The sequence below is a fragment of the Oncorhynchus kisutch genome, linkage group LG24 (assembly GCF_002021735.2).
Source record: "Oncorhynchus kisutch isolate 150728-3 linkage group LG24, Okis_V2, whole genome shotgun sequence".
NCBI lineage: Eukaryota > Metazoa > Chordata > Actinopteri > Salmoniformes > Salmonidae > Oncorhynchus > Oncorhynchus kisutch.
Window position 1 is genome coordinate 17,725,267 of NC_034197.2, and position 12,905 is coordinate 17,738,171.

General features: G+C 47.5%; 1 protein-coding gene across 1 annotated transcript in view; it reads right to left on the reverse strand.

Moving 5' to 3' along the window:
- The window catches only part of LOC109869711 (signal peptide, CUB and EGF-like domain-containing protein 3), a 104,731-nt gene that overhangs the window by 22,493 nt on the left and 69,333 nt on the right, over positions 1 to 12,905 (reverse strand). Inside the window, exons 6-7 of the mRNA XM_031804351.1 lie at positions 2,428 to 2,544; positions 411 to 533 (exon numbers count right to left, since the gene is read on the reverse strand). Coding sequence (XP_031660211.1) covers positions 411 to 533; positions 2,428 to 2,544 — 240 coding nt within the window. The remainder of the gene's footprint in view (positions 1 to 410; positions 534 to 2,427; positions 2,545 to 12,905) is intronic.

A 12,905-nucleotide genomic window follows, 5' to 3' on the forward strand; every position in this document is an offset into this window, starting at 1 on the left:
AGATGTTTGGGAGGGAGATGGTTTGCCCAAGTCAAGACCCAGAGGTTTTTTAGACTTAGAGTACTTATTCCACACCTGTAGTAGTAGGTCTGCATGGCAAACTGTTTATTTGTTCTGTGGGTGGCTCCCCTGGCTCCCGCTGAACTACGGCTACCGCCGAATCTTAGAAACAAACAAGCTAGAGAGAGGCCTGGTTTGGCAGCTCCTCTCAGCAAGCTGAAGCCAAAACAATTAGGGAGGAGTAAGACGACTTATTATTATCACGACAATACTATTACCTTGCCATTCACCTCAGTAACAGGGTGACTAAACAACATGCCTAACTCATAACCATCTAAATCTATGTCATTAGGTGAAGGGCACACAGAACAGGCGGTAGCCGATGATTGGTTGGAGTGATGGGTTCCTACCTTGGCAAGTCCTCTCATTGGTCAGCAGCTTGTAGCCCTTCTTGCAGCTGCACTCGAAGCTGCCCACTGTGTTCCGACACACGTGGTCACATCCCCCGTTGTTCAGGCGGCACTCGTCAATGTCTGAGGACAGAAAACACATACAGCAGAGAACTCACTCCAATGCACAGACAGGAAGAGAGAGAAATAACAAGAGAAAGTGCAGTAGAGAGGGCGAGGGGGAGAGGGCGAGGGGGAGAGAGAGAGAGAGAGAGAGAGAGAGAGAGAGAGAGAGAGCGAGAGAGAGAGAGAGAGAGAGAAAGAAAGACAGAAAGGAAGAAAGAAAGAACAAAAGGAAGAAAGAAAGAAAGAGAGAGAAAGAGAGAGATAGAGGGCAAGGATGTGGTGTGCGTTTGAGGGCTGAAATATGTATGTGTGATGGATGACTCTGGGGCCGAGCAGTCGGGGTGTTAAGTAGAGTACGATGATCCACACGGATGACTGGAGATCCATCCCAGAGAGAGAAGAGAGAGATGCACAGGGAAAGTGCATCAGGGATTTCTCCTTAGATCTGGGACGGGTATGATCTGGGTCTGTATGTGTTTAGAATAGATCACAGCTCTTACAGAGACAGCAAGGGGAGAACTATGTCTCAGCAGCACAGCCCCACCACAGCTCGACCATTCTTTTCATCGTCAATAACAAATCAATACATTATATGGCTCACCCGGGCTTTGATCGGAACTTGGACTGGCAAGTTCGATCAGACTAACTCTGAATCATCATTGTAAATGAAGCTTCCGGCTCTTGAGGGACAGTTTAGTACATCATCTGGTTAAAATAAATGCATCAGAAATTGAATAAAATAATAATTCTCTCCTGTCTCTCTCTTCATCTCTCCCCCTGAGAGGTCCCTTGCCCGCAGCGGGCCCCTGTTTTCTCTTGCCAGTGCTGTCTGAGGTTGTTTTCCTTTTCTTTCCTCTCAAACCAAACTAATAAACCCAATGTACTTTTATCAGAGTTGTTAGCGTAACGTTATGAGTACTGAAGGGGAAGCAGACTCCTATTCTAGGCTTTTTGGCAGCATCAACAGTCTTGAGTTTCTCCACAGAGCTCTTCTCTCTCTCTCTCTCTCTCTCTCTCTCTCTCTCTTTGTTATCATCTCCTTGAAAGGTACTTCTAATCTAAAACGTTCTTACTCCCATGCTCTTGTTTGTATAAATTAAGAACAGCTTTTGATAAGTTGTGGGGATATCAAGCTATTTGTATTTGACAGCAACAACATATGGGTAGCTTGACTGCCAAAGCAGTACCCAGTACTCGAATATATACAGTATTGAAGTGTTGGACCTCAACTCTCCACTCTATCCCAATGTAAGAGCTGTGACAGAGGCAGAGGCTTCCGATGAGACAGAGGAGATGAGGCAGAGCAGGGTGGCAAGGCGCCACTGGGGAACCAGACAGCAGCAGTCCTACACGCCTCAACGAGCCCACAATGCATCTCTGATTAGAGTGTCAGGCCCCTGCTCTCCATGGCCACTGTGTGTGTGTGTGTGTGTGTGTGTGTGTGTGTGTGTGTGTGTGTGTGTGTGTGTGTGTGTGTGTGTGTGTGTGTGTGTGTGTGTGTGTGTGTGTGTGTGTGTGTGTGTGTGTGTGTGTGTGTGTGTGTTGGGGTGGGGCAGTAAGCAGTAAAACCTTAGGAACCAGCAAGATAGACCAAAAGGAAACACTACAAAGAATGAGTGGATAGTTTAGGAAGGAAAATAATGATTGACAGGCTTAACTGGTACTGTAACAGGGTGACTGACAGAATACTATGCTTTAGAACATGAAGGACAAAGTGTGGGTTAAGTCTAGTGATAACGCATTGTATGTGTGAGAGGTTGGGAGACTGTATGATTGACAATGTGAAAGGGGTGGAGATAATGTAATTGACAGGTGGATAGTTGCTGTTTGAGAGGATGAGTGGTGAGAGGTGAGAGGTGAGAGGTGAGAGGTGAGAGTGGGAGACTGGCTTTGTGTATGTGTGTTAGGTTACCTTTGCAGGTCTTGCGGTCTGGCTGGAGAGTGAAGCCAACAGGACAGCTGCAGCGGACTCCGGTCACCGCGTCATGACACGTGCTGTCACAGCCACCGTTGTTCACTGCACACGTCTCTGCAGAGAGAAACACACATGCAGTACATCACAGTTAGACACACACACCGGGATCTATAGGTGGTGGAACTGATCCCAAAACCAGATGCTTTTCATTATCCTTTTAAAAAGATGTCTATTATACAATGCAGTTCCAAAGAGGATAATACAAAGACAGAGAAGAGACAGGAAAGTGCTTCAGTAGTTTGCCTCCTGTGTGGAACAAGGGAAGTGAACAAGAGAGCACAGATACTATGAATGGTAGAGGATCAGAGTACTAAGAACATAGTGTCAAGACATAAACAAATGAGTGTGTGCACACGTGGACAAGGTGAGTTAAACTCCCCCCACCCCCATTCCTCCCCCAACTTCCTCACAGGACATCAACCAACTCCTCTCATGAGGCCGGCAGCTCTTCCTCCAGACAGTTGAGGTCAAAATACATATTTTTTTTTACCCTGGCTTTGACAAGAGCTTCCAGGCATTTTGGGGATAAAAAAGCAATTTCACCAGGCCAGTCCGTGCGTTAGCCTGATTGATTTGAAGAATGGAGGTCATTTAGTCAGGGAAGGGAGGGTAGTCCAGCTCCTCTCTAGACACTGACACGTTTCACAGAGAAGACTGACTTTCAACAAGAAGCAGAAGAGAAGAAATTTGTTAGCACTTTAAAGAGCTTGGTATCCGTCTGCGAGCAGGAACAGGCTTTTGGCAGCCATCGCCAAAAGCTTCAAACACTCTGGAGAAATAACACCATTGAAAAACAAAACCTGATCTACTCGGGGAAATCACGATACCTTGCTACAAGGGCATCTGGTCACTCTTAGAGAAGCACATAGCATCACTTTTCCTCTAATAAGCTGAGGGATACCAGTCGGCAGTTATTTCACAAACTAGGTCTATTAAATACCCAAGAGCCTATCTCATAAAGTGCACCAGAACAGCTGGCCTGGCCGTGGGCTTCACCGCAGACTGCTGAGAGGGTTGAAACTGGTGTGGAGAGGGCTTCTCACACGTGGCACCACAGAGGAAGCACAGCTGCCCCAGTCTCCACAGAGAATAACTGGATCTCTGTGGGGAATACCTAAGCTAACACGAAACTGTGCTACAGGGAGCAGCCATGATGGGGCAGACCAAACCCCTTTGATACACATCAACTCTACTGCAAGTCATAGATCAACGAATGCTATTTAGGTGGGAGAAAGTGTTCACGTGTTTATTGCTTGTTTCACATCTGGAAGACAGTGGCATCACGGTGACACTGTGACAGAGATCCCAAGCAGTTTGGTGCTGATATGGGCCTGGGGCTGGCTCTGGCTGTAACCTAAAGACCATGATCCAGCCATCCTGTGAAAGTCCATGGGCGCTGCGCTGGGGTAGAGAGAGAGAGAGAGCATTCCTAGCGAACCACGGTGGTGCTGTGCGGGGGAGAGTGGCACAGCCAGTGTGTTTGTCCAAGTCGCACACTGTCTGTGAGGCACTGAGAGTTGGCAGACAGGGTGATGCAGCACTGTCACGACATGCCTCCAAAACGCTAAGAGAGGCAGTATCACACCAAACACTAATGATCATGAGGGTAGAGAAATATTTATGATGATTATGGCTTGCCAAAAAAGGAAGAGGGAGACACGCTCTGGTATGTGTGTGGGTTGTGTTTTCTGGATACAGGATGCAGACCAGCCACGTCCACACTCAGTGTATTGGGTTATATGGGCAGACTTTAGTAAATATTCACAATATGAAGGCTCTGATATGTACGGTGTTGATTTGTATCAGTTCCAGATGTTGATGTAATGTACAGTGTACCTATCTCACTGAAGCAATAACAAAGCTTTGTCATTTGACTGCCAAATTACACCTACGTGGTGATAAGCTTTGGTTGTTTGCCAAGGGGCGACATACCGTTTGCTGGCTGCCAATAAAATACATTTGATTTTGGGAGGACATAGGCAACAAGTCCAAAGTGGCTGTTACCATCAATTGAATAGTTGAACCAAAGATTTTATAAGCATTAAAAATGAGAAATCAGCATTGAGTTATGTATGGTTTATTGGAACAACAACAAAGAAACACAGACACACACACACTCCTCCAAATCCAAGCCTCTGAGTTCACCTAGCAGCAGACATGCAGTTAGAATTGGGTTATTCTGAAAATAGTGCACAAAAAGGTTATTTCAGATGGAAGAAAAATGATGTAGGGAATGCTTTTTCAATAATATAAAACAATAGGACGATAACAACCCCTGAAAATGGTTTGCAAATTTCCTTTACTGCTGTAGCTTTGAAAGCAACCCCAAGAGCGAGCTTTAGTCAGACTTGGCTGTATGGATTTCTGGGCTCATTAAGCAATGCTCTTTGAGCTCAGTTTGAGCTGACTGAAACCTCAGCAGAAAGCATGAGCCACCATGGTAACTCACAATGATCTATTTCCCCCTCTCTCTATCTCTCGCTCTCTCTCCCTCCTCCTCTCACTCTCTCTCTCTCTCTCTCTCTCTCCTCCCCTCTCTCTCTCTCTCCCTCTCTCCCTCCCTCTCCCTCTGTCTTTTTCTCTCTCTCTCGCTCTCTCTCTCTCTCTACCCTCTCTCTCTCTCTCGCCCTCTCTCACTCCCTCCTCCTCTCCCGCTCTCCCTCCGTCTTCGTCTCTCTCTCTCTCTCTCTCTCTCTCTCTCTCTCGCTCTCTCTCCCTCTCGCTCTCTCTGCTTATTTTTCTTGTCACTTCTGTCAGATCATAACAGCATAATTTATACAGCAAAAAAAATACATCTCCAATTATATTGATCATAATATTGAGCTAGATAGAGTGACTGTTTTACACTCTACACCCAATCTTAAATGTTAAGAGTAATCTTGAAAAACATCAAACCTGTAATGTACATTTCTCCAAGTGGAAGAATACGTAAAACTTTAGAACAGAGAGGTATTCTATGTTCAGTCTATTGTGTGGCTGAGTGTCAAGTCATGGCCGTGCCTCTGGCTCCCTCTCAAGCACTAACACTCTGTGAAAGCATTCCAAAACCGGCCACGGATAGGTGCTCGGCACAGCTCAGGGCTTAATTCTCTTCCTAGCAGTTGTATCAAAACACAAATAAACATCAGGGCCCTTGGCTTGGCCTGTTTCTAAAGAGCCATCACAGTAATTGGAAGAGAGAGGTTGAGGACTTTGAGTCGGGCTATTCACTTAGCCTGGCTTTCACCAGCACATCCACATACAGCCCTCAAAGGAGGCATAGAAAGTTTATGAAAGGCTCAGACAGAACAGATTGGCCAGGGATTAACTCTAGGTAGGGAAGGGCTGCTCTATGATACAGAACCAGGAAGTCTATTCTAAAGCCTCTATATTGTAGCATTCAATACATCCCATATATCTCTTATCTGTCTTTCATTTTCATCATATTGTTTTGTGCTGGTAAGTTGAAGGCTTATTTTCCTAACAGCAGCTGTGTTTTGAAAAGGCGTGGTTTGACATGGGCAGCCACCATTGTTATTGAAAGGGCATTCACAGAAGGAAGAGGAAGGTGGGGAGGTGCCAAAGGTCAGGGGTCAGAGAGGGATGATGCCCCTTTGGGAGGGGTGCAATGTGTGTTAGGTTAGTTAGTTTCCCCCGGGTCGGCCGGCCTACACCCCACACCCATATGGAAGGACAGAGGGGCGCAGTCAGGAGGAGTCAGGGGGTCAGTGGAGCCCCCCAGAGAGGAGCCAGAGGAGCCAGAGGAACAGAGATATTTACCATTGGGGAACAGCTGTGGGGCTGCCTGGTTCTGGACACTCCTCTCCCCTGCGCACACATATACACATACATTGCAAAAATACTGCTTTAGTGCTCCATTTAGAAACATGGGCCGAACATCTGAGATGTCATCATGAGAATAATCCTCTATGTATATAAATCCGTACTTTAGTGGTGTACTTTTCAATGGAATTGCCCCCATTTCTGGGTTCACTAAGCATATTCATGAAACACATAAGTCATCCATCTCTCCCAGATGAAACACTCAGAATCAATGCCCAGAGGAGTTGCAGAAAACCATTGATTTGTCACAAGGGCAAAACTATTGATACTAATTGTACTATTGATAATGAATGGATGGCTGGCCAGACAAAGCTGTGTACATTCTAAATCAAAACAGAAAATGGCTTTGATAGATAACTCGCTAGAACCAGAGGGTCACCTCTAATGACAAAGGCAGACAAAGGCAGAAACCCACACCATGCAATCATGCACATACAAGAGCCGCGTTCAAGAAGGAGGCAGACTTGAGGTAAAGCCAAGTTAGTGTAAACTCTGCAAGCCATTATAGCAAGAGTCATATACAGTAGTTAGTGGTTGGTAAGAGAAGACAGGTCCGAGACGGACAGATTTACCATCATGCTTTGCTGCCAGGCATTCAGGGTTAAAAATAAGAAGTTGTGGCATCTCAGAGCATGGTGCTACTGTTGTGTTATGTTGTGTGACACTCTACTCTCTTCCACATGCTTAGAACATGTATTCCTCTGGTGTCATTCAGGTGAATTAGGGATTACATGTCACTCTCTGTTTTCATAGAAACGCATGAGAACCGTTGAGGATTCTTTACCTCAGCGAGGAGACCGCACACACAGCATGCACTGTTTACATCCTCTGTTGCCATGGATATGCCAATATGACTGGGTGATTCCATGCCAGCATAGGCCGAAAATATTTTGGGTATCTCAGATTGTTTTACTCATGCGTGAGTGTGTGCGCATATGTGTGTGTGTGTGTGTATGTGTGTGTACGCAAAGGTGTAAAGTAATTCAGTAAAAATACTTTAAAGTACTACTTAAGTGGTTTTTAGGGGTATCTGTACTTCACTATTTCTATTTTTTGACAACTTTTATTTTTACTCCACTACATTTCTAAATAAAATAATGTATTTTTTACTCCATACATTTTCTCTGACACCCAAAAGTACTCGTTAATTTTTGAATTTTTAGCAGGTCAGGAAAATGGTCCAATTCAAACACTTATCAAGAGAACATCCCTGGTCGTCCCTACAGCCTATGATCTGGAGGACTCACCAAACAGAGAACATCCCTGGTCATCCCTACTGCCTATGATCTGGAGGACTCACCAAACAGAGAACATCCCTGGTCATCCCTACAGCCTATGATCTGGAGGACTCACCAAACAGAGAACATCCCTGGTCATCCCTACTGCCTATGATCTGGAGGACTCACCAAACAGAGAACATCCCTGGTCATCCCTACAGCCTATGATCTGGAGGACTCACCAAACAGAGAACATCCCTGGTCATCCCTACAGCCTATGATCTGGAGGACTCACCAAACAGAGAACATCCCTGGTCATCCCTACAGCCTATGATCTGGAGGACTAACCAAACAGAGAACATCCCTGGTCATCCCTACTGCCTATGATCTGGACGACTCACCAAACAGAGAACATCCCTGGTCATCCCTACAGCCTATGATCTGGAGGACTCACCAAACAGAGAACATCCCTGGTCATCCCTACTGCCTATGATCTGGAGGACTCACCAAACAGAGAACATCCCTGGTCATCCCTACAGCCTATGATCTGGAGGACTCACCAAACAGAGAACATCCCTGGTCATCCCTACTGCCTATGTTCTGGAGGACTCACCAAACAGAGAACATCCCTGGTCATCCCTACAGCCTATGATCTGGAGGACTAACCAAACAGAGAACATCCCTGGTCATCCCTACAGCCTATGATCTGGAGGACTCACCAAACAGAGAACATCCCTGGTCATCCCTACAGCCTATGATCTGGAGGACTCACCAAACAGAGAACATCCCTGGTCATCCCTACAGCCTATGATCTGGAGGACTCACCAAACAGAGAACATCCCTGGTCATCCCTACAGCCTATGATCTGGAGGACTAACCAAACAGAGAACATCCCTGGTCATCCCTACAGCCTATGATCTGGAGGACTCACCAAACAGAGAACATCCCTGGTCATCCCTACAGCCTATGATCTGGAGGACTCACCAAACAGAGAACATCCCTGGTCATCCCTACAGCCTATGATCTGGAGGACTCACCAAACAGAGAACATCCCTGGTCATCCCTACTGCCTATGATCTGGAGGACTCACCAAACAGAGAACATCCCTGGTCATCCCTACAGCCTATGATCTGGAGGACTCACCAAACAGAGAACATCCCTGGTCATCCCTACAGCCTATGATCTGGAGGACTCACCAAACAGAGAACATCCCTGGTCATCCCTACTGCCTATGATCTGGAGGACTCACCAAACAGAGAACATCCCTGGTCATCCCTACAGCCTATGATCTGGAGGACTCACCAAACAGAGAACATCCCTGGTCATCCCTACTGCCTATGATCTGGAGGACTCACCAAACAGAGAACATCCCTGGTCATCCCTACTGCCTATGATCTGGAGGACTCACCAAACAGAGAACATCCCTGGTCATCCCTACTGCCTATGATCTGGAGGACTCACCAAACAGAGAACATCCCTGGTCATCCCTACTGCCTATGATCTGGAGGACTCACCAAACAGAGAACATCCCTGGTCATCCCTACAGCCTATGATCTGGAGGACTCACCAAACAGAGAACATCCCTGGTCATCCCTACAGCCTATGATCTGGAGGACTCACCAAACAGAGAACATCCCTGGTCATCCCTACAGCCTATGATCTGGAGGACTCACCAAACAGAGAACATCCCTGGTCATCCCTACAGCCTATGATCTGGAGGACTCACCAAACAGAGAACATCCCTGGTCATCCCTACAGCCTATGATCTGGAGGACTCACCAAACAGAGAACATCCCTGGTCATCCCTACAGCCTATGATCTGGAGGACTAACCAAACAGAGAACATCCCTGGTCATCCCTACTGCCTATGATCTGGAGGACTCACCAAACAGAGAACATCCCTGGTCATCCCTACAGCCTATGATCTGGAGGACTCACCAAACAGAGAACATCCCTGGTCATCCCTACAGCCTATGATCTGGAGGACTCACCAAACAGAGAACATCCCTGGTCATCCCTACAGCCTATGATCTGGAGGACTCACCAAACAGAGAACATCCCTGGTCATCCCTACAGCCTATGATCTGGAGGACTCACCAAACAGAGAACATCCCTGGTCATCCCTACAGCCTATGATCTGGAGGACTCACCAAACAGAGAACATCCCTGGTCATCCCTACAGCCTATGATCTGGAGGACTCACCAAACAGAGAACATCCCTGGTCATCCCTACAGCCTATGATCTGGAGGACTAACCAAACAGAGAACATCCCTGGTCATCCCTACAGCCTATGATCTGGAGGACTCACCAAACAGAGAACATCCCTGGTCATCCCTACAGCCTATGATCTGGAGGACTCACCAAACAGAGAACATCCCTGGTCATCCCTACAGCCTATGATCTGGAGGACTCACCAAACAGAGAACATCCCTGGTCATGCCTACAGCCTATGATCTGGAGGACTCACCAAACAGAGAACATCCCTGGTCATCCCTACAGCCTATGATCTGGAGGACTAACCAAACAGAGAACATCCCTGGTCATCCCTACAGCCTATGATCTGGAGGACTCACCAAACAGAGAACATCCCTGGTCATCCCTACAGCCTATGATCTGGAGGACTCACCAAACAGAGAACATCCCTGGTCATCCCTACTGCCTATGATCTGGAGGACTCACCAAACAGAGAACATCCCTGGTCATCCCTACAGCCTATGATCTGGAGGACTCACCAAACAGAGAACATCCCTGGTCATCCCTACAGCCTATGATCTGGAGGACTCACCAAACAGAGAACATCCCTGGTCATCCCTACAGCCTATGATCTGGAGGACTAACCAAACAGAGAACATCCCTGGTCATCCCTACAGCCTATGATCTGGAGGACTCACCAAACAGAGAACATCCCTGGTCATCCCTACAGCCTATGATCTGGAGGACTCACCAAACAGAGAACATCCCTGGTCATCCCTACAGCCTATGATCTGGAGGACTCACCAAACAGAGAACATCCCTGGTCATCCCTACTGCCTATGATCTGGAGGACTCACCAAACAGAGAACATCCCTGGTCATCCCTACAGCCTATGATCTGGAGGACTCACCAAACAGAGAACATCCCTGGTCATCCCTACAGCCTATGATCTGGAGGACTCACCAAACAGAGAACATCCCTGGTCATCCCTACAGCCTATGATCTGGAGGACTCACCAAACAGAGAACATCCCTGGTCATCCCTACAGCCTATGATCTGGAGGACTCACCAAACAGAGAACATCCCTGGTCATCCCTACAGCCTATGATCTGGAGGACTCACCAAACAGAGAACATCCCTGGTCATCCCTACAGCCTATGATCTGGAGGACTCACCAAACAGAGAACATCCCTGGTCATCCCTACAGCCTATGATCTGGAGGACTCACCAAACAGAGAACATCCCTGGTCATCCCTACAGCCTATGATCTGGAGGACTCACCAAACAGAGAACATCCCTGGTCATCCCTACAGCCTATGATCTGGAGGACTCACCAAACAGAGAACATCCCTGGTCATCCCTACAGCCTATGATCTGGAGGACTCACCAAACAGAGAACATCCCTGGTCATCCCTACAGCCTATGATCTGGAGGACTCACCAAACAGAGAACATCCCTGGTCATCCCTACAGCCTATGATCTGGAGGACTCACCAAACAGAGAACATCCCTGGTCATCCCTACAGCCTATGATCTGGAGGACTAACCAAACAGAGAACATCCCTGGTCATCCCTACAGCCTATGATCTGGAGGACTAACCAAACAGAGAACATCCCTGGTCATCCCTACAGCCTATGATCTGGAGGACTCACCAAACAGAGAACATCCCTGGTCATCCCTACAGCCTATGATCTGGAGGACTAACCAAACAGAGAACATCCCTGGTCATCCCTACAGCCTATGATCTGGAGGACTCACCAAACAGAGAACATCCCTGGTCATCCCTACAGCCTATGATCTGGAGGACTCACCAAACAGAGAACATCCCTGGTCATCCCTACAGCCTATGATCTGGAGGACTCACCAAACAGAGAACATCCCTGGTCATCGCTACAGCCTATGATGTGGAGGACTAACCAAACAGAGAACATCCCTGGTCATCCCTACAGCCTATGATCTGGAGGACTCACTAAACAGAGAACATCCCTGGTCATCCCTACTGCCTATGATCTGGAGGACTCACCAAACAGAGAACATCCCTGGTCATCCCTACAGCCTATGATCTGGAGGACTCACCAAACAGAGAACATCCCTGGTCATCCCTACAGCCTATGATCTGGAGGACTCACCAAACAGAGAACATCCCTGGTCATCCCTACAGCCTATGATCTGGAGGACTCACCAAACAGAGAACATCCCTGGTCATCCCTACAGCCTATGATCTGGAGGACTCACCAAACAGAGAACATCCCTGGTCATCCCTACAGCCTATGATCTGGAGGACTCACCAAACAGAGAACATCCCTGGTCATCCCTACAGCCTATGATCTGGAGGACTCACCAAACAGAGAACATCCCTGGTCATCCCTACAGCCTATGATCTGGAGGACTCACCAAACAGAGAACATCCCTGGTCATCCCTACTGCCTATGATCTGGAGGACTCACCAAACAGAGAACATCCCTGGTCATCCCTACAGCCTATGATCTGGAGGACTCACCAAACAGAGAACATCCCTGGTCATCCCTACAGCCTATGATCTGGAGGACTCACCAAACAGAGAACATCCCTGGTCATCCCTACAGCCTATGATCTGGAGGACTCACCAAACAGAGAACATCCCTGGTCATCCCTACAGCCTATGATCTGGAGGACTCACCAAACAGAGAACATCCCTGGTCATCCCTACAGCCTATGATCTGGAGGACTCACCAAACAGAGAACATCCCTGGTCATCCCTACAGCCTATGATCTGGAGGACTCACCAAACAGAGAACATCCCTGGTCATCCCTACAGCCTATGATCTGGAGGACTCACCAAACAGAGAACATCCCTGGTCATCCCTACAGCCTATGATCTGGAGGACTCACCAAACAGAGAACATCCCTGGTCATCCCTACAGCCTATGATCTGGAGGACTCACCAAACAGAGAACATCCCTGGTCATCCCTACAGCCTATGATCTGGAGGACTCACCAAACAGAGAACATCCCTGGTCATCCCTACAGCCTATGATCTGGAGGACTCACCAAACAGAGAACATCCCTGGTCATCCCTACAGCCTATGATCTGGAGGACTCACCAAACAGAAATACTTTGTATGTATGATGAATCTTGAATGTTGAATCTGACAATTAATCTTAATGGTTGTACAGTCGTCTCAAATAAAACTGTGAAGGAC